At 35.0% G+C, this 25,587-nt stretch overlaps 1 protein-coding gene across 1 annotated transcript in view; it reads right to left on the bottom strand.

Moving 5' to 3' along the window:
* The window catches only part of APLF (aprataxin and PNKP like factor), a 97,735-nt gene that overhangs the window by 648 nt on the left and 71,500 nt on the right, over window positions 1-25,587 (bottom strand). The window contains exon 9 of the mRNA XM_025354315.1: window positions 9,067-9,113. Coding sequence (XP_025210100.1) covers window positions 9,067-9,113 — 47 coding nt within the window. The remainder of the gene's footprint in view (window positions 1-9,066; window positions 9,114-25,587) is intronic.

Here is a 25,587-nt window from a genome sequence, read left to right as displayed (position 1 = left end):
GAAAGGGTACTAAAATGATGCTTTGTTATTTATTATTCTAACTTTTCCTACCATGAGGTTCCTGAAACTAAAATGGCCCATGAGATTAATAATAATGGTTCCTTAATCTCATAATCATATTCACAACATCCCATCTTCCCATGTGGTAGAATGTATTTTTGCCCCAGTTATTCACTGCCCCTTCCTATGATATGATTATACTTCCTCACTTCTCAGTGATTGCCCAAGGAAATGTGAGTGGAAATAGTGTGTGTCACTTCCAAAAGCATGCTTTAAGACTCTTTCTCCGGTTCTGCTATTGCCATTTCCCCTCTGCCACAAGAATAGCATGTCCCAGATAGAGGCTGATCCCTCAGTCTGGATTCCAGGATGAGAATACACATGGCACAGGGCCACAGCCAATTCACAGCTGCAATAAGGAGAAATTCACTGAAATAAGTGTATTTATTGTTATAAGGCACTGAAATTTAGAAATGTTTGTTATTACAGCAAACCTAGCAAAAGCTTATTGACACATCAGGGCGTTAGCTTAGATACTTTGGAAAGTTTAGTTTTATAGGTCTAAGATATTCTTATAGTTCATGTTTCAATAAGACTAGGATTGCCATCATAACAGACATTATAATTTACAGATTTCTAAGTAATATTATAATACTAGAATTATTCTGCCTCCAAATTCATTTCTTCCCTCATCCTACTCCTTCCACAGTGAGCTACAGAGTTGCTTTAAAATAAAGCAGTGAAAGACTCTAGGACAGTGTAGAACATTCAAGAAACAATTAAGAAGACTGTATCTAGAAATCTGAATGGCAGAGGACAGTCCCTGATGAACAGCAAATGTATAGGTTAAAAATATTAATGTCTGTACTTTAGTATATACTTTGGTTAATATCTTTCTAAAATGTTCACATACAACATATAGTTATAATTTTAAAAATAAAGTCAATGAATTGGGAAAAATGAGAAAAATGACAAAGGAAGTAATATATCTGTCCTTTTAACCCTTATAGCCCAATACATTTATATTTTTCTTTTTCTTTTTTTTTTTTTTGAGACGGAGTCTCGCTCTGTAGCCCAGGCTGGAGTGCAGTGGCTGGATCTCAGCTCACTGCAAGCTCCACCTCCCAGGTTTACGCCATTCTCCTGCCTCAGCGTCCCGAGTAGCTGGGACTACAGGCGTCCGCCACCTTGCCCGGCTAGTTTTTGTATTTTTAGTAGAGACAGGGTTTCACCGTGTTAGCCAGGATGGTCTCGATCTCCTGACCTCGTGATCCGCCCATCTCGGCCTCCCAAAGTGCTGGGATTACAGGCTTGAGCCACCGCGCCCAGCCACATTTATATTTTTCTTAATATCAGTACTCATTCCAGAAAGGATTTGAGACAGTTTATAATAATAAAATGCTAATAAAGGTAGAAATAAAAAACATAAAAAGCAGAATACACATATGATAATCTCAATTTTTAACACAATTGTTAAAAATAGAGCATCAAATTTATCCCCAAGATTCTTGGTAGCCACGGCTAAAAAGGCAATATAATAACTTGCACAATTCTCATTATAGTAGGAAGCTCACCAGTTCCTTAAGGAAAATCTTGCATTACCTTTATCTGTATACACAGCTCCTGTAAACATCTTGAGGGCATGTTTTATGTCTAATCTCAGTTACCCATATTTTTAAAATAATAACATGCGTTTTTTAAAAATTGGAAGGCAGTTTGCAGTTGGGAAAGGGAGTGAGAAGGAAAGAACATCAATATCTCTATTTTTGTCAATTTTCCTCTTGGAAGTACCTTACACACATAACTTTCTTTTCTAAGATGTGAATGCACAAGATCACATAACATGTCCTAATGATATCTCAATAAACAGTTTCCTTTCAGATTCAGAAATCACTTAGCAGCTTTACAAGAAAAACAGATACAAAGCTGAAACAGCTCCAGGTTCTCTGCTCACATCATTGGCTGCTCCTTCTCAGTTTTCTTTGCTGGATTTTCCTCATCATCCTAATCTCTAACTTTTTAGAGCTGGAACTTCTTCTCTAACTCACTCCTTAGATGATTTCATCCAGTCTTATGTCCAAAATTCCCAAATTCACATCTTAAGCCCTGACCTACTGCCCTGAATTCCAGACTCATTTATCTGAATACCTAAGCATTATCTGTACTTGGATGACTTACAGGCACCTGGAATATAACATTTCCAGAACATAACTCTTTAGTTGCTTCAGCCAGATCTGGTCATTCTATTTATCAGTCTTGAATATATGACTTCTCTAATCATCCAACCATCTAGTTGTTTTAGCAAGAAATCTTGTAGTCATCCTTGAATATCCCTTACCGAGAACCCAACATTTAACACCTCAAGAGATCCTGTTAGCTTTACCTGCAAAGTAAATCCACCACTTCTCATCACATCCACTCTAATGCCCTGGCCCCAGTACTACCACTTTATTCCTGGATACAATATCCTCCTAACTGTCTCCCTTGCTTCCACTCTAGTCTATTCTTCACAAAAAAAGTCAGAAAACCTTCCAATAGCTGTCTCACTCTAAATAAAATCTGAAGTCTTTATTTACGGGTCTGAGCTTTGAAGACTGTACTCAACTAGCCCACTAGTAGTTTTCTGATCTCATCCTATGCCATTCTGTTTACTCGCACTGTTCCAATTGTATTTGCTCTTTGCTATTCCTACAGTACAAACATGGTCATCACCAGGGATTTTAAACTCATGATTCCCAATGCCTGGCATATTCTTCCTTAGATAATCACCTGGCTTGCTCCCTCCTCCAAGCTTTGGCTCTAATGTCAAACTATCAGAGTGCTTCTTTTACCATCCTTTCTGACGTGGCACTCCCCATACCATGTACACACCCTTGCTATTCTGTCCTCCTACACAGCTTATTTTTCTTCTAATTATCAACACATGACATCAGATAATTGCTTATGTGTGCACTGCCCATCTGTGTACAATTCTGCAAGAGCAGGGCTTTGTTTCTATTGTGTCCTTAGCTCAGACAACAGTGCTTAACATGTGGGAGCACTTAATAAATATATTTGTTGAATATATCAATATAAATAAGTGAACCATTTGCAAATCAACTACTGAACATCTTTAGTTTTACAGAAACCCTTCTTATTTTAGCCTACACTTTTGATCACTAGCCTGCCAGTCAATATAATGAATTATGTAAAAGACCTTAATTCTGCTAAATGAGGCCTCAGTGAACCCTGGAAATATTTAGCAACTTATTAAGAAGCCTCATTTGTTGAGGCAGTAAGGCCACATTAATCGGAATAATTTTGTTTACTCAAAAAAAAGCTCATATCTATCATCACTTACATTTTATGTTTACCTTTACACATTAATGTTCTTCTAATAAGAAGTCCAGAATCTAACAAAACCATCTGTAACAGAATTCAACGTAGCTAGTAGTCAAATTTAATCCACCTTAACTCATATGAACAGGTACTTTATATTTTAAGTGAAGACACCGGAAGAGCCAAGTCATGACATGAGCACAAAGTCAGCTCTAGAATTCAGCTCTGTGTCCTTTGTTAGTGGTGTCACACAGATCCTTCATAACAGGGTTGTAAATGCTGATATGTGATTATCTTTGTGGGACCAATTATTTAATAGATTATATTGTGGAAAATTCAATTAATAACTTTAAATATTATATAAAACAAATGCTACCTAGATGACTTTCCTTTTTTAAAAATTGCTAGTAGAATCTGAAGGTGTTTTTAGAGAAATATCCATTTCTGCCTTTCAGTGTAACTGGGCCAAAAAAAAAAAAAAAATTAAACTTTACTCACCTGGAAAATACTCTGAATACTGATTTTTACAATGACACATGTATTCTCATTACAATATTCCCAAGTAAATTTATCTTAGAAAGCTTTTTTTTTTTTTTTTTTAAATTTGGGTTAACACTTCTAAGTCAAGGCAAACTTGAAAGAAATAAGTCTTTTCTCTGTTTTTGCCTAGAATGCTTACAAATTTCTTCCTGCTAGTTACCTCTGATCTCATTTGATTGTCTATAAGAACCGGAAGTTGTTCCGGCTTTTTATCTGTTTTTCTTTTAAAGCTGTTAAGTGATTTCTGAATCTGAAAGGAAACTGTTTATTGTGAGATCATTAGCACATGTTATGTGATCATGTGCATTCACATCTTACCCAACAAAAAGACTCTTTAAAATAGCGTAGTTTAAGAGAAAGAGGACTAGACCAGGTGTTAGAAGTCCAACTATCTGTGTTACAAACAAGCTCATGACAATGAACAAGTGACTTAACCTAATGGAAATTACTTATTTTTTTTTTTTTTGAGAGACAAGGTCTCACTTTGTTGCCCAGGCTGGAGTGCAATGGCACAATCTTGGCTCACTACAACCTCTGTCTCCCGAGTTCAAGCAATTCTCCTGCCTCAGCCTCCTGAGTAGCTGGGATTACAGGGGCCCGCCACCATGCCTAGCTAATTTTTGTATTTTTAGTAGAGATGGGGTTTCACCATTTTGGTCAGGCTGGTCTCAAACTCCTGACCTCAGGTGATCTACCCGCCTCAGCCCCCCAAAGTGCTAGGAATACAGGTGTGAGCCACTGCGCCTGGCCAGAAATTACTTTTTAAACTACAAATCATTCGATTAAATGATTACAAAGATATTTCTAACTCCAGAGTTCTAATTTTAAGGCCCCAGTAGGAACCTTCATTTCCTCTACAAATCAGTGAAGTAAAATGAAATGTGGACAGGGATTGACAGCTTGACTACTTAAAGCCAGAACTGGTGAAATATGCTGTCACTGGTTTGTAAACACTGATGGGTAACGCTGAACTACCATTATGAAAGATAACTTTTAGAAAAAATAATAAAATCTTTAACATATTTAAAATAACACATTATTTACTACATGGGATTAGAATATGGTAATTTCTGATTTTTTATATGCAGAGGAATTTATAATATGAGAATGACAATTCCAAATTTTTGTCTAATATTTCTTTTACAATTTAAAATTTCACCATTAATTCTTATCTCAAGAACTAAGTCTTCAAACTATTGAAGAGCATACTGTGTGACATACATGCTGGAAGAAATGTTGATTTTGCATGGAGAAAAATCTTTTCAAATTGCAGTGTTTTGTTTTGTTTTGTTGAGACAGGGTGTTGCTGTGTTGCCCAGGATAGAGTGCAGTGCCACAATCATGGCTCACTGCATTTTTGACATCCTGGGCTCAAGCGATAATCCCACCTCAGTCTCCCAAGTAGCTGGGACCACAGGTGTGCCCATAACCACAACTGGTTAACTTTTTTTATTTTTTGTAGAGATGTGGTCTCACTCTGTTGCCCAGGCTGGTAGTGAACTCCTGGGTTCAAGCGATCCTCCTGCCTTGGCCTCACAAAGTGCTGGGATTACAGGCATGAGCCACCGCACCCAGCCAAACTGCAGATTTTTACCAATAGTTTTTTGGTGTTAGATCTAAGATGACAGGCGCTCCATAGCAGATTAATAGTTTAATACTGATAATTCTTCATGTTTTATTTTCTTTAATTTTCTATTAAATCTTAGGACTAATTAGGATGTTAATTTTTATTAAGTAAATAAATATTTCGGCTCAATATTCCTAAAGCTGAAAATTTACTATATTTACAAGAACAAACATTTTTAATAATGCTTCATTTTACTATTAAAGACTATTTTTTAAAAATGCACTAAGCAACTAGTTGGTATTTATATTTTAGCTTTTATATATTTCTGATCTACTTTATTATATATAAAGTTCATTTCTTTTTATAATTCCATTGCATCAGGCTTTCTCATATTCCATACATTAGTTTTCTAAACATTAAGTAGCAGTTTATAGAATTTCATGTAAATCCCACTAAGCCTCCTTAATAGCTTTCTTTCTAGATCTTTTAGTTTTACCTTCTGAATAAAAGAGTATATATAAGCACATACTTGTATATAATTGTAGAAATAGAGAAACATTAAAGTAGCTATCAGTGGACCATTCTAAATTTTCAGTCATGAATGGTATCAATCACCTAGAATAATACATATCACATAATAATAGAGGCCAGAAAGGAGGAAGGAGGACCCCAATAATTACATAAAATATTGATGATAATTTCCTTTAAATGTTGTCAACAGGTGAGGCAGCTAAAAAAGAATAAAACAAAATCTTCCTGGCACTGGTTACTTTAGCATTCAATAACTTGTGCAAACATTGTAGCACTCTGAAAAAGTGTGGAAAGTTAAATAAAATTTTAAACCAATTATATATACAAGAAACATAACAAATGACAGGAGTCAAACCTACAAGAAACAGAATGCACTATATAAACTGTTACATGTATAGAAGCACTCTATAGATGAAAATGTTTTAGGGGTATTACAAATCAGAAATTAAACAGTAACAGTTTAGTTATTTTAATGTTGGCACTATATTAATAATTGCATTATCTTGTTATACATGTTCTTATGATACCCCCACCTCAAATTCAACGTTTAAATGAAAGCAAAAACAACAAAACTCCCTAGTTCACCCTATTCTCTATCGTGTGCCTTGTCCAGTCTCCTGATAATGTGTACTATAATCCTGAGTCATCCTGACTTCATTTACCTCATCCCCATATCACAGTCAACTGATTAGTTGGTAAATCCTCTTGATTCATCCTTCAAAAATCCCTCTTATATCCAGTCCAACCTTTCCATGTTCATGACAGCTGCCCTAGTTCTAGCCCTTTATTCTACCTAACTAATCTCCAGGCTTCCCCCTCTCTAATTCAAACTGTTTATCACCAGCTTGATTTTGGTAAAATACTGGCTCATCATTATGTGCCAAAGTGCCCATGTCTTTGGTCTGGCCATAGAGAGTTTCCATAATCTAGCTTCAATACACCCTTTTAGCAACATCCAAAGCAACTATAGAGATTTTAACTTCCCACATCAGTTAAAATGATCCACTTGCTAACTCCAACTACAACACTTCTACCTTGAAGTCCTTGATTAATCTATTATTCACTTTGCCTGTGGTGTACTACACCAACCTCCTACACAGCAAAGAAACAAAAGTGATTGAAATCCTACCCTCTTAAAGGCCAACTTTTACTTAAAATTCTCATATCAAGTCTACCTGATAATCCCCAGCAGAAAGTACTCCCTCTCTTTCCCCAGAGACTTCAGAGCATCTCACCGCAAGTGGGGAGAGCCAGAGCTGGTTCCCATAACCACAATTATGAGCTGGTTCTCATCTCTCTGTAGCTTTTCTCACGTGGAAGACATTAAACAAATGAATATGTGAATGTGTGAGTAAATGAATCAATACATAGCTGAGATTAAGATTTGGGGGTACTGTTAAATCTTAATGATTTGGGATACAAGAAAAACAAGTATGTTAGAATTCTTTATTAGGTATCTCTAAATCAGAAAAATACAATGATACCTCAACATTTAATATTTGAAATACTCAAAATCCCCAATTTTTAGATTTTGTAGGGTAAGAGATGTTCTGACTATATTGCCACATAGCAACTTCTGAAAGTACATTAAAAATGTAAGACTAAACCTATAGCCTTAAACTTACTCCTTTAAAATATATATACTTCTATTAAAAATGATCTTTTCAATAAAATAAAGTTTTTCTTTAAAAAGTTAATTGTCTTAAAATATGTTTTTCATTCAAAAAATACTTCAATAATTTCAAGAAATTTTCAACAAAAATTCAGATATTTTTAACTATGCTATATGATGTATTCATAGTTTTTAGGTAAATATTTCCTATTTCTATTAAGTTATATAAATGTGTCAAATGCTCTTGCATGGGACAATGCTACAATGTGTGAACAATATATACTTTTAATCAAATACAATTACATTATTGCTAGAAAGGAAGACACTTAAACTACCATAACTGCCACATCATGAGATATGAGCACAGTAAAGAAAGTATAATATATAACATGTAACCTCCATACTATGTTAGCTCAGATAAAGGGAATATTTTTATGTCTGGAGTACTAAAGCACTAAAGTGTGTTTCAATAAGAAATATCAAATGGAATTCCTGTATAGTGAAATCATTTACTTTCATCACTTACTTGATTACAAGTCAGCTGTTTGTATGCACATATAAATCAAGTGAGCACAGCCTTGATAGTATGCATTTTATTTTCTCATTCTGTGAGCAGAAATATTATGTGCTGAATCAGTCTCTGTATTATATGAATGATATGAAAAAGCCAGATTTTATTAAAGAAGAATAATGTTACAGTTTAGAAGCATAAGAAACAGAAGGTAAAACAGATTGAGGTAAGTAGGAGAGATGGACATTTGATGGTTGCTTCTCTGGTGTCTCTCCCCCTTCCTCCCTTCCTCAAAGCTCTAGCTTTTATTGGAGATGGCTGTGGTTCTGATGAAAGTGACTCCACTCTGGTTTCAGAAGTGGTACAAACTAATCAGTGGCCATGGTGATTGGATCAAGGTTAAGAATGTGATCTAATCCAGTAATAAAAAGTGAATTTTCTGATTTTTCCCAGGAATCATGAGGGTCAAAGATGTTTATGCTCTTTACAGGTGATTATCGTCCCAGCTGAATAAGGATACATAAAGTCCCTCACTGGAAGAGGAGCCAGCCTTAGGATGATAATGACCCCTCTAAAGACAGAATGAAGGAAAACATTTGGGTCCTGGGGGACACTACTGACATTATTAATGAGCCAAAGCAATATAGCTTATATAAATCCAGCCCTAGCTCTGGATGTTTTAGTTATAGAAGTCAATTATCATTTAGGCCAGTTTAAGATTTTGTTTTCAGGTACTTGCAAATAAAAGAATCCTAAGAGATACAAGGCAAATATATATTGTGGACAATGGGGAAAGCATTTGCTATATCAAAGGGTTGCAGTTTTTTTGTTTTTTTTTTTTAAGAAAAATCATTAAAATCAGCAATTCAACAAATTCACAGAAGCAGAGATTTTTAAATATTTTCACAATAACTGGAAACTATCTAGGTTTAACAGGAGAACCACTTAAAGGTTTCATTTTGAATTTCCTGAAGTAAAATTACTTACCTGGAAGCGTACTATGTCTATATTCTATCTTGTGCTGAGGATTCTTCCTGAAAGAAGAATGCAAAAATAAGAGCTAGTCTTCCAATTACTAAAAATTGATGACTATTTACACTAAACTAGAACACTGACTAACTTACAAACAAACTTAGGATCCAATAGACCTCTTATGAAAAAGCATTTGTTGTGTAATTATAATATTTCCTGTGTGCCTACTCCATGCCAGGCACATTTCTAGATGCAAAGATAGAGTGATGAAGAAGACAAAGTTCTTACCTCAAGAACTTATACTCTAGAAAGATGGAAAAGACAAAATATGTATTTCCAAAATATATCATATTTCTAAACTGTCATGTATCACATATATTAAAATATAAAACAGAATCCAAAACTCATGACACAAATATCAAATATGTATATAAGTATGTATGTGCATACAGTATTAAAAAATTCTAAGGCTCTTCTTGAATCTAAAGAAAGCAGTATTCTTTCAAAAGAACACCAATCACTTGTTATGAAAAAAACACAAAAGTTAATTTTGTTGATAAATTCAGATAACATATTCTGGAGTCAAACAAAAAATTAGTGTTTGAAGATCTATTTTTGATTACACGTACTTACGATCCCTTCTATTATTTTGTTAAACAAATGTTTGGGTACCCTACATGTACAAGACATTTTCCAAATGTCCCAGCAGTAAAATCCAAGGCAACTGGTTCATCATGACCAAACTGTCTGGTACCCCTTTCTTAGGGAACTGATGAAGCAGAGCTGGGGTACACTAACAACAGATATGTGCTGAGGTGACAACTTTCAAATATACCTGTGTCAGGAGTTATTATTTTTACATGACAAATGTTCATTTTTTTCATTCAGCAAATATTGGCTGAATGTTTCACTATATTCTGGCTCTAAGCAGGCACTGAGGATAAAATATTTAACCAGATACACATTCTTGCCCCTAAGGAGACAGAGTCTGGGGGCAGGAGCAAAGTAGACATTAAACAAACATTTTTTTCACTGAATAATAATAACATCTTCTGTGAAGACAGGAAATACTCCTTATAATATATCTTTTAGGGCACAGGAACTAAGCTAAGCCTTAAATCTTCCCTTTCTCAGGCGAAATAACATTTGTTCTTCATTTTTTAAATCGTTTCATAGGACAAGTAAGGCAATTTAAAAAAAAATTATATAACAGGTAAAATACGACTTTAAATTTTTCTATAAATCCTCCCATTCAACCCTATAATTCCACATCTACTGCAATGGAGAAAAATGGCCAGTCTCAGGAAGTGGATCTCTAGCCCTGAATCTAGTCTGAGTCATAGGATGTAAATATGTCCTAGGAATGATCTCAGAGCAGATACTCTGCCTCCTCCAGGTGAGAGATGAGCAATGTGAGCCTAAGGAGATGAAGTTCATGCCCAGGGTTTGTGCTTTCCAACTTGGGTGATGACCATATTAAGACAGACGTCCAGGCAAAATTGTGGACTACATTCTTAAAATATTTCTGAAATAATCAGGTGATTAAATGTTCCACTTATAAATTCCTTTATGAGTCTATTATAAAAAAAGTATTCAACTGCTTTTTCACCATTTAAAAAAGTATAATGTGTTTAAAATATTTCATAATAAAAATTATACTTTAAAAATATTGTATTTCCTCTGTGCCTTCGACACTATTGTGATATTAGTAAACAAAGTAAAATAATTTCTAACAACACAGAACCATCTGCTTGAAAAATATTTGTCTTCTTGTTTCCAGTATTGCCTATTATATTTGCTCCAAATATTAACTTCCTTTGTCTGTCTGTCTATCTATCTATCTATCTATCTATCTATCTATCTATCTATCCATCTATCTATCCATCCATCCATCCATCCATCTATCTTAGAGACAGGTCTCATTCTGTTACTCAGGCTAGACTGCAGGGCACAATCATAGCTCACTGTAGCCTCAAACTCTTGAGCTCAGGTTATCCTCCCACCTCAGCCTCTTGAGTATAGCTAGGACTGCAGGTATGGGTCACTCAGCCCATCCTAATTTCCTGCCCCTTCATCATAATTTGTTGGGTAATAGGAAGTAATTACAAATATACAAATTTAAATTAATTGATACAACCCAAGAAAAATAGAGTGTTACTGCTTTTGAGAGCTGGAATAATCATGAAATCTATTTTCCAAGATAGGTTTTAAGTAGTGTTACTTTCAAGAGTTTCAACTGATAACCCTGGAGCCTCTGTAATGCTATCCAACAGAACTTTTTGTGATGAGGGAAATTTGCTCCGTGTTGTCCAATAAAGCCACTAACTGTATGTGACTGCTGAACACTTGAAATATGGGTAATAAAGCTGAGAAAATGAATTTTAAATTGTATTTAGTTAATTCATATTTAAATGTAAACAGCCACATGTGGCTAGTGGCTATCATATTGGACAACAGTTTCAATTCAAAAACCAAGAAAAGGGAGATCCTCTCTCCTCAGCCAAGATTAATTACAATTAATCCTCCCCAAACCAACAACTAAACACCCTCTTTCTTATGAAGTGACTCTCAAACGAAGTAAAACATTCTATAGGTAGAAATGCTATGATTGAAAGTGTGAGGTTAGTGACTATAGTCAGAAAGACCCCATTAGAATCCTAACTCAGCCACCTTCGTGCATGCTGTCTGAGCTTCAGTTTTCCCATTTGTAAAAGGGGGATAACAACAGAACCCATACTCACATGAAGCTGTTGTGAGGATTCATGAGATAATGCACAATAATCTTTAATCTAAGGGCTTGGTAGGTGGTAAATAAATAATGTCAGCCTTTGATTCCTTCATTATTAGTTCAAGAAACAGTTACAGAATACTTATTACATGCCAGGCCTTGTGTCAGTGTGACACTCATCCCTAATCTCTCTTCTTTCTGGTAACTTTTCCTACAATGCGAGCATTAAACACAGTGCAAAAGTGTAACTCCACAGTTAATTAAGGTCCTAATTCAACAGTTTTGAAAAGTGGAAAAAAGATTCTATACAAGATTGTGTGTTTAGCATAATTAACCCAAATTTGACCTTTTGATGAAAAAGAAATTTAAACTTGAAAAAAATAAGCTGGACAACTTAGTTGTGAAGACAGCTGCAAATGAACAAAGCTATGGTGATGATTTGTAGGAAGATCTTTCCTACACTGACCATGCTGGTGCAGGCCACTGACTTAATTAAATTCAGTCTTTATTAAAGTATAATTAATGCTGGGCATCAGGAACGGAGAAAGATAAAAATGAGGAACATTAATACCAAAGATATTTTTCATCTTTACTTCAGAAAAAATGGTTACTAGTCATTTGAGATTATTTCCAGTAACATGTTATTTTGAAAAAATGTCATACCTACTTTAAAAAGCAACCAAGACTAGTACACTGAAATTCCATAAAACTTCATCAAGATTTTTCAAGTGTTAACATTCTGTATGGCTGTCTTACTGTTATTATCTATCTATAATCATTTCAGAATAAGGCTTTTCCTCCTTCTTTTAATATGTTTGCTTCAGGTACCAAGCAGTTCTCTTTTCCTGCTTTGCCCTTAACAGTTAAGTAGGATAACTGAAAAGTTAAATATAGTCTTAATTGTTTGCTACTTCAAAAGCTGCTTTAGAAATGCTCAAGTAACTAAATGTCAGGCTTTTTAAATAAAGTACAGTAATGAAACCTAAGGAGTTAGAGACTCAAGTATGGTTTAAGCACCAAATACCAATTAAACAACTGCTGACATCAGTTGTCAGGCCAGAAAGATTAAAAAGGAGAGTAACTTTTTAAAAAGAGAAAGTGAAGACAGAGTTTCACAAAGTGGGGGACTGGGGTTCAACTTAAAGTTTCAGAAGGTAGTTCCTCATTCTCTATTACCTTGGAAAACATTCACAGTTGCACTCGTATGCACCATCTACATCCGCCAACCTCATATACTACTTAGGAAAAGGCAAGCCATTTCAGAATAAGTGAACAAAAAACTATGAAAGAAGTGTTACATTTAATCATTCCAAAAAGGAAGAGCAGAAAATGTAGTGTGAAATTTTATATTTTAAAAATGGGAAAAAAATTTCAGGTACATGTACAGGTTTTCATCTGCCTCAGAAGGGGAAAATTGCTTCTTTGAGAATCTTCCATCCTTTCCTAGAACTTGCTCTTTTCATAAAAAGACAGGTAAAAGACTGTAATGCAGACCAAAGAAACTAGCTGAGTTGGTGTTTTTCAACTGGACAATGAACTTCCAACCTAAAGCAAAAGAAATAATATCAGTAAGACTTTGCCAGCTATTTCACCAAAACTGAAGGAAAAGAATATCTATGACAGGCTCAAAAATCTGCTGTTGGGGTATTTATTCTCTTTGATGATAAACAGAACTCACAGAATAGATGGACTTTAATAAGAAAATGAGCCCAAACAGAAAAGATAGTTTATCACACACAAAATCACACACTCAAAAACAAATTTTAGATATGTTTAGTTTACATAAAAATTTAAATGATAAACTGAGTCTTCTGAAAGTTAAATTTCTTAAATTATCTTTTCCTTCAAGGTCCTTCATAATCTCAGTGCCAACCTTTATTAGCAGCTCAATCTTTTGTTTCTACTCTAGGGGAGTACTTTGTGATTTTTTCCCGTTTTTAGGAACTTGTTCATAGCTTTTTTTGCCAAGTATATTCTAACTCTGTACTACTACCTAAGTTCAAATCATATCTCTTTCATGAAAGTAACTTTGATAATCACTGGGAAACAGCTCCAGAATGTATTGTCTATGTTTACCACTTGGTACCTACCATGCCATTTCTTGTCCCATCATCTAAATTTTCAGCACACACACAAACACACACTTGTACATGTATGCATTATCTCTATCATCTGTCAAATGAGCAGCTGGAGGGCATGAGATTTTTCTTAAACTTTTTAATGTCTTTCATAGCACCTACAAATGTAGCTCTCTCCAGCTGGTTTTCAATTATAGTTTTCACAGATCAATCCATCTACTAGAATATAATCAACCTTTTTCCTTCAAAAAATGTTTTAAAATAATCTTACACATGAGTTTTCAAAATGAGTTTTGTATCCTTTGACCAATACCTCTCCAACCCACCCCTCCTCCCAGCCTATAGTAACCACCATTCCTCTTCTATGCGTGGGAAGTTCTTAGATTCTACATATAAGTGATACCATGTGGTATTTGCCTTTCTGTGCCTGGCATATTTCACTTAACGTAATGTTCTCTAGGTTCATCTACCTTATCACAAACGATATCATTTCTATCTTTTTAAAGGCTGAATTACATTCCATTGTGTATATATACCACATTTTTTTTACCCCTTCATCCACTGATGGACACTTACATGGATTCCATCATTTGCAACACAAACCAGAAGTTTAAAATGCTCACTGGTTGGAGTACAAAAAACAGTTTCTAATAATTTCTGGACTAAAACTTTCTCGAGTTTATGCTAACACTTATAATTTTTTATTTTTAGTAAACCCTAATCTATAGATTTTAATGATTTTCAGAAAGCTACCCTTTGAAAAACAGTTTTTCTGTGGGATATATTCCAGAGAATGGCTATTCTCATTAGGTTAAATATACTGTCAATGTGCTGAAATTGCTCTGCACTCACACCTATAAAGTTAACAATCAAAGTACTCATTGAATCGTGTTACACAAACCCAAGACTAAAATATGTCAGAATTTCCTGCCATTAACACTGCATATTACTTCCTCAGGAAATACACTCATATTAATCAGACTCTATTGCAATCAGATTCCTGAGATACAGACTGCTCAGCATTGTAAGACACTTAGCTCTAGTCAATCAATCACTCAGGTCAACCAGAAACACCAGGAGTCCTTCACGAATGCTGAAGACACAGATGCCACAGTGTCTTGGGCCTGTTCTCATCTGGCAATTTAAACTTTGGATCACCAGCATTTTGTTGTGGAAGGAGCTCAGATTTTAGGATCAGAAGAGCTGAGCCTAATTCAAATTCTACTATTTATTGTTGTACAAGTTAGGGCAACTCCTTTGAACCAACTCTCTTTCCTCATCTGAAAAGGAGGGATAACACTGTCTATCTCAAATAAGATTGTTCCAAGGGTTAAAGTAGTGTGTATAAAAATCTGTACGCTATTAAGCATTTTAGAGATATCAGTTATTCAGATAGACATAAAAATCAATTTTACTTTAAGATATCCAACAACGGCTAGAAATCCTATGTGCTAGTAAAAATCACTGTCAATTAATATTAAATAGCTGAATTTTTCCTTCAATAATATATAAAATTTCTGTTGAATATTTTCCCTGTCATATCTCACACATTTATATAATATTTTCTAACATCCGTCTATGCATATTCCATTTTCAAAAGTCAGTTATTTCATAACAAGACAAAATACCTTTTGCATGTAACCCTAAGTCAAAGCTAAATGGCAACTCTGTACAGCTCTTCGGGGGAATATGAGCATTTGAACTTTCAAAGGCAATGCCAAATTCCACAAGATCTTTTTCCTAACAATGAAGGGGATTACTTAATCAGAGCTCATTCATAAAAGATTTACATCAACCTTTTTCTCAAATGGCATTTTCTGTAATTCAGTCTGTCTCAAAGTCCTTTTTGTTTTTTTCATTGTTGTTAATTATTAACAGTTTGAGATCTAAACATAAAGCTATACAACCATAACCACATCAGATTTTTGTGAGCTGTTATATTTTAAAATATGTATTTTCAAAAACATTATTCTGCTTTTAATGATGTAGGTGCCTAAGTAACAAAAATTTAGATAACAGCATATTTAAATACTGTAAGGACATAGTGGTTTATAAATTTTTACATTATGACAAAGTTATAAATCCTTGTAATTATAATGAACCAATGGAAAATTTGGCCCTTTCTAATATTGCCTGATGATGCTCCTACAAACAATGTTTAAACAGAAATAAATAAAACAGTCCTATTGCCATCCATTTCACTCTATCAATAAAAATTCACTGAATACCTACTATATGCCAAGCGCTGTTCTAGGTTCCAGAGACTCAGTTAGTAGTAAACAAGCAGAGAGTCTCTGCTTTCACGGGGTTTATATGCTGGTGGATAAGACAGGAAACAAATATGTATTTATAATTTCAGGAAGTGATTGCTATGAAGAAAAATAAAGAGAGGGACATAGAGAGTGACTGAACGTATAGGTAGAGAGGTCAGAGACGGCATTTCTGAGGAAGTATATCACATACATATCTGAAGGAAGAACACTTCAGGAAGAGGAAATAGCAAATGTCCTTACATTTGTTAAGGCCCTGATGTGAAAACAAGCTAGGATATTGGGTAAAACACAAAAACATAATGAAGACTGATACACTTCAAGGGGAATGAGTAAAAAGGAAAATAGTAGGAAATGAAGTCAGAGAACTTGTAAGCCATGATAAAGTTTGTTATAGGAAGCCACTGGAAAGCTATGAGTAAGAAGATAACATGAAACGACTTATCTTTAAAGAATTGCTCCGGTTGCTATGAGGAGAATGAACTACATGAGGACAAAAGAGAAAACAGGGATGTTGGGAAACTACTGCAGTATTCCAGGCAAGAAAGGATGGTGGTTATGACTGGGGTGGTAGAGGGTGAATGTAGAGACCTAAGAAATGAGCAGGTTCCTATTATATTTCAAAGGTTAAAATGGCAAGGGCTGCTGATAGATTGAATGAGTGATGTGAAGGGAAGAGAAGAGTCAAAGGTGCTTCTTGCTGAAGCACCTGAGTACTATGTGAATGGTGGAGTCATTTACAGAGGTAAAGAACACTTGCAAAAGAGTTGTTTTCATGATAAAAATCAAGAGTTCTGACTTAGAGGTGGTAAGTTTGATCTACCTATTATAGAAAGTGGAGGCATTTAAACATATGAATCTGAACCATTAAATTGAATTAGCTCACCTAAGAAATAAGAACAGAAAGGAAGACATCTGAGAACTGAGCCCTGTGGCTCTGTAATATTTACAAGTACGGAAGAAAAAGAGGAGACAGAAAAGAAGGCTAAGGAAGGGTAGCCACGCACATAACTGAGCTGACTTTATGAATATGAAGCTACTGCTCTCTGCTCTAGATTTCCTCATAGTGAATTGAAGACCCCCCAGAGCACAAGCAATCTACCTCTGTATTTTTCATGTTTTCACAAGAAACTGAAACCCAGGAAAATCAACTAGCTGATGCAAAGTCATGCTACAGAATTAGCATAACCATAACTAGAACCTAAGTCTGCTAATTTAAAAACACTTTATCACTTTGTCACTTTGTCATAAAGGAGTACCTAAAGATTAACTAGACAGTGGTAGCAACAACAGAGTAATAGTTTTTAGTTGTATTTACTTCCAAAGATTTGCTAACTTAACACCATGATTGTAAATGAACCTAAAGAACTGTTTGAAAGCCAAATACCATATGTTCTCACTCACAAGTGGGAGCTGAACAATGAGAACGCATGGACACATTGGGTGGAACAACACACGCTGGGTCCCGTCGGTGCTGGGTGGTGGGTGGTGGGTGGTGGGTGGTGGGGGGATAGGCGGAGGGAGAGCATCAGGAAGAACAGCTAATGGATGCTGTGCTTAATACCTAGGTGACGGGTTGATCTGTGCAGCAACCCATTGTGGTAAATGTTTACCTATGTAACAAAGCTGTGCATCCTGCACATGTACCCCAGAACTCAAAATAAAAGCTGAAGAGAGAAAAAAAAAAGAACTGTTTTACATCAGCTCCTAGATCAGTGACTAGAACACTTTAGATGCTCAATATTTACCCATTGAAGACATGAACATACTATATTTTTGTCCCATCAAAACAAACTAGTTTATCTTGCATTTTTGAAATTCAGTATGTATTTTAAAACCCAAAGCAAAACCATAAATCCCATTATTATCACATATCTAGGTCTCAAAATTCAGAAGAAAAAGGAAAATGTTTAAATATGGTCTTTATTAAATAAAAATCAAGTAAACCAGCATAAAATAGTAAAAAGTACTCATTTGTTACCTGATAATCACTACAATTTACTATGTATGCCAAAAGAACTCTGAAAATTTTTATCTATGTGTAATTAACAGTAAATATAACAAAGAACAAATTTATTATTATGAAAATGAATGCACATTAAAATAAATGAAAAAGAAAAACAAAACCACAGAAGACATTCCAGTAAATTTTGTCAAGCCTACATGAATATAATTGTTGTTGTTACTGTTATTTCTAAATGAAGTTTAAAAAAAATTATAGCCAAGTCATATATAAAACTGTGTAGCAAGTGATTAATATTTAAGATACTTTTTTTCCAAGATCATATTCTTATACACAATTAAAGAACTGTAAGCATGGCAAATGATAAGTTACTTTCTATATATGCAGAACCTATAAAAATGGATTAAGGTGCTGTCAACTTTGACTATTCTTTTTTTTTTTTTTTTCAGATGGAGTCTCATTCTGTCACCCAAGTTGGAGTACAGTGGTGTGATCTCAGCTCCCTGTAACCTCCACCTCCTGGGTTCAAGTGATTCTCCTGCCTCAGCCTCCTGAGTAGCTGGGACTACAGGTGTGCATCACCACATCAATTAATTTTTAGTAGAGACGGAGTTTCACCATGTTGGACAGGCTGGTCTTGAACTCCTGACCTCAGGTGATTTGCCCGCCTCAGCCTCCCACAGTGCTGGGATTACAGGCGTGAGTCACCATGCCCAGCCAACTTTGACTATTCTTAACTACAAATAGATTGATAGCATCCCACGACTGATTCTGAAAATCTTAACTACCTGACAACTAGAGGTCTCCTTATGAAGATCTATTTTTGTTTCATGAAATAGAATCTGGATTTATAATAAACAACACACATTCTTATTTTTTGTTAAGAGGTCTCTAAAAATCATTATCTTGCAGCTTGAAGTGTACATCTGCAGATACAGTCAGCCCTCATAGCGGGGTTCAGCATCTGCAGATTCAACCAACTGCAGATTGAAAATGTAGTTAGGCCTACAATGATTGCATCCTTACTCGACATGTATAGACTTTTGTTTCTTGTCATCATTCCCTAAACAGTATAGTACAATAATGATTTACATAGTATTTACATTTTATTAGGTATTTTAAGGAATCTAGAGATGATTTAAAGTGCATGGAAGGATGTGTGTAGGATATATGCAAATACTATACTATTGTACATAAGGGACTTGAGCATCCCCAGATTTTGGTATGCCCTGGGGTCCTGGAACCAATCCCCTGCAGACACCAAGGACAGATTGTACTTTCTGTCAATTAAGATAACCTTATGACGACTTGGAACACTTTTCAAAAATAGAAAAGGAACTAGTAAAAAATTTTAGATCATACCAGGATCAGCAAATAAAAAATTATTAATTTACTCACTATCACCTATATGTCTTGAGAAAATGATATTGTGCTTGTGGTAAAACATTGTGTTCTTTCACATACACAGGCCATGTTGCAGATTCAATATTACACTGAGAGCACTTACAGTTGATAACTGACACACCTCCTAAGGCCTTCCCTCTCAGAAAACATTATAATTTAAAAAATGACACTAGCTTCTGAAAGACATCAAGACACCGACATTTTCATCTGCATGACACATGGCAGCCTAAGGTTTTGTAATCCAAGGCAATGTACACGAGTGTGACTTTACATTCTTACACCAAGTTGGCTGAAAATAGACTCCATTCATATCTGTTTATATTCTAAGATAAGTGCTTTCTTCAACAAGTAAGAACAGGAATACGCACTGCATAAAATCCTATTATTCATCAGACTAACTGAATGAGTCAGAGGTAGGAACAGCAATCACTGGACATTAAGTATCCAATGTTCTAATTCAGACAAGTGCCTTAAACTAATGACATCCATTAAATTGAGTGAGTCTTTGATAAACAGTAGTGGACAGCACAAAAAGAATAAATTAGTTGACAGGCAAGATCTTCTTTTTTATTAAATTTTTTTATTTCCATAGGTTATTGGGGAACAGGTGGTATTTGGCTACATGAGTAGGTTCTTTACCGGTGATTTGTGAGATTTTGGTGCACCCATCACCCGAGCAGTATACACTGCACCTAATTTGTGGTCTTTTATCCCTCACACCCTTCCCACTTTCTCCCCGAGTTCCCAAAGCCCATTGTGTCTTTCTTTCTTATGCCTTTGCATCCTCATAGCCTAGCTCCCACATACAAGTGAGACATAACATGTTTGGTTTTCAGTTCCTGAGATACTTCACTTAGAATAATAGTCTCCAATCTCATCCAGGTCACTGCAAGTGCCATTAATTCATTCCTTTTTATGGTGGAGTCGTATTCCATCATAAACACACACACACACACACACACACACACACACACAGAGATATCTCACAGTTTCTTTTTCCACTCATTTATTGATGGGCATTTGGGTTGGTTCCACATTTTTGCCATTGCAAATTGTGCTGCTATAAACATGCATGTGCAAGTATCTTTCTCATATGATGACTTCATTTCCTCTGGGTAGATACCCAGTAGTGGGATTGCTGGATCAAATGATAGTTCTAATTTTAGTTGTTTAAGGAATCTCCACACTGTTTTCCATAGTGGTTGTACTAGTTTACATTCCTACCAGCAGTGTAGAAGTGTTCTCTCTTCACCACATCCACACCAACATCTATTATTTTTTCATTATGGCCATTCTTGCAGGAGTAAGGTGGTATTGCATTGTGGTTTTGATTAGCATTTCCCTGATCACTAGTATTTTGATTAGCATTTCCCTAATCATTAGTGATATTGAGCATTTTTTTCATATGTTTGTTGGCCATTTGTATATCCTCTTTTGATAATTGTCTATTCATGTCCTTAGCCTACTTTTTGATAGGATTGTTTGTTTTTTCTTGCTAATCTGTTTGAGTTCATTGTAGATTCTGGATATTAGTCCTTTGTCACATGTACAAATTGTGAAGATTTTCTCCCACTCTGTGGGTTGTCTGTTTACTCTGCAGACTGTTGCTTTTGCTGTGTAAAAGCTCTTTAGTTTAATTAAGTCCCAGCTATTTATCTTTGTTTTTATTGTGCTTGCTTTTAGGTTCTTGGTCATGAAATCCTTGCCTAGGCCAATGTCTAGAAGGGGTTTTCCAATGTTATCTTCTATAATTTTTATAGTTTCAGGTCTTAGATTTAAGTCCTTGATCCACCTTGAGTTGATTTTTGTATAATGTGAGAGATGAGGATCCAGTTTCATTTTCCTACATGTGGCTTACCAATTATTCCTGCACCATTTGTTGAATAGGGTATCCTTTCCACACTTCATGTTTTTGTTTGCTTTATCGAAGATCAGTTGGCTGTAAGTAATAGGGGTTTATTTCTGGGTTCTTTATTCTGTTTCATTGGTCTATGTGCCTATCTTTATGCCAGTACCATGCTGTTTTGGTGACTATGGCCTTAGAGTATAGTTTGAAATCAGGTAAAGTTTTATAGCTAAGGATACAGAGACTTGCTTGTCACATGAAAGTTGGGAAAGCCCTGCCAAACAAGCAGAAGTAAAACAAAAGTGTACTGAGTTTTAATAAAACTCCAAACTAGCTACTATCTGTCTAAATTTCCGACTGGACACAGATGACTAGCCCCTACCTGCCAAGTAGAGGTGGTATCCTTACTAATGGAAGATAACATCTAGGGTACCTATAGTTCTTTTTATTAAAAAATGTTAGAATTGCAATAAAGCGTTGCTAGACACAAAGAGGCAGAAAAATATGACCCAACAATCAAGGAAAAAAAAAAAAAAGCAGAACCAGAAATGTTGGTTCACAAGTAAGAACTTTAAAACAACTAAGATTAATATGTTTTTTAAAAAAAAGAGTAGAAAATTGGGGAAAATGAATTAAAAGATGGATAGTTTCACCAAAATTAGAACTGGCGAAGAAGAAGGAGAAGAAGGAGAAGAAGGAGAAGAAGGAGAAGGAGAGGGAGAGGGAGAGGGCGAGGGAGAGGGAGAGGGAGAGGGAGAGGGAGAGGGAGAGGGAGAGGAAGAGGAAGAAGAATTAAATAAATATCCTAGAACTGGAACATACAGTATCTGAAACTAGGAACTCCATGAATGGGTTTAACAGCAGACTAGAAGAAATATGTGGGACATGGTCAAAGGGTTTAATATATGTTTAATTGGAGTACAAGAAAGAGAGAAAAGATAAAATAGACACAATATCTGATGAGATAATAGACAAGCAGTCTCCTCAAACTAATAAAAGGCATTAACTTGCAAAAAAGCTCAGTGAACCCCCAAATAGGATGAATACAAAGAAAAATATACCTAGGCACATGTTAGTTAAACTGTTAAAATCTAAAGGCAAAGATAAAAATCTTAAGAGTGGTGAAAGAAGAGGCACATTGATTTAAAAATATAATGGCAATAATAAGATAGACAACTGAGTTTCAAGAGAAACTATGGATGCAAGAGTCCATGGCATGACACAAATGATAAAAGAAAAAGTATGCTAAGCTAGAATTACATACCTAGTGAAAAGAGCCTTTAAAAATTTAAAATAAGAACACTTTCAGACACACAAAAATGTAAAGAATTTCTTTTTAGTAGATCTTCGCTATAAGAAAAACCCACTTTGGGAGGCTGAGGTGGGTGGATCACGAGGTCAGGAGATCGAGACCATCCTGACTAACACAGTGAAACCCCGTCTCTATTAAAAATACAAAAAATTAGCCAGGTGTGGTGGCAGGCGCCTGTAGTCCCAGCTACTCAGGAGGCTGAGGTAGGAGAATGGCATGAACCTGGGAGGCGGAGCTTGCAGAGAGCAGAGATCATGCTACTGCACTCCAGCCTGGGCACAGAGCAAGACTCCATCTCAAAAATTAAAAAAAAAAAAAAAAACCCAAAGAAGTTTTTAAAATTAAAAGAAAAGGATCCCAGATGAAAGGATAAATGTTTAGGAAGAAATAAAAGGCACTCAAAATAATAAATATGTAAATAAGGGGAATGTTGATGCTTAAAACAATTTTAAAATAATAATTACAAAGTCTTGTGAGTTAATACACAAAGGTATAACTATATGATAACAATGGTTTAAAAAGACAAAAGAGGAAGTAAATGAAATTAAAGTGATGTAAGGTTCCTGCACGGTTTGGGAAATGGTAAAAGCACCAACAGTAAGGTAGATTGTAATAAGTCACAGATGCCTATGGAAATAAAGTGTGGCTACTGAAAAGTTAACAGAGGAGAAAAAAATAGAATGAAAAACACTTAATCCAAAATAAGTCAAAAAGAGGACAATAAAAAACAAAGAATATGTAGGATAAATAGAAAACAAATACAAAAAAGTAAAAATTAAAATATATCACTAATAGTATTAAATGTAAATGGGGTTGGTGTGGTGGCTCACACATGTAATTCCAGCACTTTGGGAGGCTGAGGTGGGCAGATCACTTGAGATCAGAAGTTCGAGACCAGCCTGGCCAACACAGTGAAACCCCATGTCTACTAAATATATAAAAATTAGCCAGGCGTGGTGGTGAGCGCCTATAATCCAAGTTACTCGGGAGGCTAAGGCAGGAGAATTGCCTGAACCTGGAAGGCAGAGATTGCAGAGAGCCAAGACTGTGCCAATGCACTCCAGCCAAGACAACAGAGTAAAACTCCATCTCAAAAAAAAGAAAATGTAAATGGACTCTATACTCCACCTAAAAGGCAGAGACTATTAGACTCGATTAAAAATAAACACCAATGAACCAACTATATGCTCTTTATAAAAGACATGTTTTAAATATAAGAACACAAGTTGAAATTAAAAGGATTAAAAAAGACATTACACAAACACTAACCACATAACTTTGGGTAGTTATATTATATTAGACAAAACAAGAATTCCACTTTCAATAATGACAGAGTAGATTGTATTGGACCAACACTCTGACAGGTAACAATTACACTCTGGAAAAAATATTAAAAACAATAATCGGAAGGCAGTGGATAGTTACCAAAAGCAAGCAGAAACTGGAGAGTTAACATGTGGAAGAAAGATACAGCTCTGAGTAAATTTCCCACTTTTATGGCTTTTTCACTGAGGACAAATTTACAGCTGGAGTACTAAGAAAAACAGACAGAATTAAGCAGAGAAATAGACAAACCTACAATCATAGTGAAGGTTTTAATATTCCTTTCTCAGTAACTAGCAGAACAACCACAGGAAAAAAAATCAACTAGCAAATATATAAAAAAATCTGAAAACACTATAACCATTTTACCAAATTGACATTTATAAAACCTTACTTCCATTCCAGCAACTAGAGAATACACATGTAAGTGCATACCATATGTTCAATAAAAGTCACCCATATGCTGGGCCAAAACAAATCTCAATAAATTTCCAAAGATTTAATTTCCGAAGTGTTTGCCATATAACCACATGGAATTAAATTATAAATCAATAATGATAATTATAATAGATATTACAGCAATTCTCAAACATTAATAAATATCAAAGTAGACTTTCAGGTAAAAACATTTTAGAGACTAAGAGGGAAATAATATTCAAAGGACCAGGCAACTTTCACAATTTTTAGAACTGATAGCTGATGAACCCTCTAGTTGAAACTATAAATTATTAGGAAATACAGGAGAATGTGATTAATGACATCCTGAAAATACAATCAACAAAATGCAAATGATGGAATCCTCGTCAGAACAAATGATTATCTTTTTTCAACAAATATATAGCAAGGAAAAACACGAAAACTATTGATTAAATAAATTAAGAGACATGGCCATCTTTTGCCATATAGAACTTAAGCAGATCCTGATTCAGATAAACTGTAAAAAAAAAAAAAAAAAAAAAAGAAAGAAAGAAAAAAAAAGACACTATAGGGAAATGTAGATACTTGACAGGATACTGAATAATATTAAAGATTTATTTAATAACAGTGTTGTGGTAGGTTTTTATAATGTATTTTTAAAGATACATCCTAAGATATTCACAGATAAAATGGGATGAAAAGATATGAGGTTAGGTATTTGCTTCAAAAATAATACAGGGATGGGGTAGCAAGTGGTTTGGTGGTTGATGAAACAATATTGGTCATGAGTCGATAACTGCACAAACTAGGTGGTGGATTTCACTAGAACTCATTCTACATTCTCTCCACTGGTGTTTATGGATAAAATTTTCCATTACGAAAGTTTTTTTTAACAAATGAAAAGGCTAATCACCACAGTGCCATGAATTATTATATACGACATGAGTTATGAAAGGTGGCTTTGTTCCAAAAATATAAATAAATATATACAAGTATGTTTGTTCTACAAGTATATCTCAACACTGTTTCATCAACACTTGGCATTTGATGATTCTTTGGAAAAGAATTTGTTGAATGAATAAATAGGAGAAAACAGTTACTTCAAGGTTGTAGGTTTATGTGTGTGTGCACGTGTGTGTAATTTCCCTGATTACTAATGACACTGAGTACTTTTTCATATGTTTTTAATATTTGG

The sequence above is a fragment of the Theropithecus gelada genome, chromosome 13 (genome assembly GCF_003255815.1).
Source record: "Theropithecus gelada isolate Dixy chromosome 13, Tgel_1.0, whole genome shotgun sequence".
NCBI lineage: Eukaryota > Metazoa > Chordata > Mammalia > Primates > Cercopithecidae > Theropithecus > Theropithecus gelada.
The sequence above is the reverse complement of the archived record's forward strand: the minus strand, read 5'-3'. Positions and strand labels throughout refer to the sequence as shown.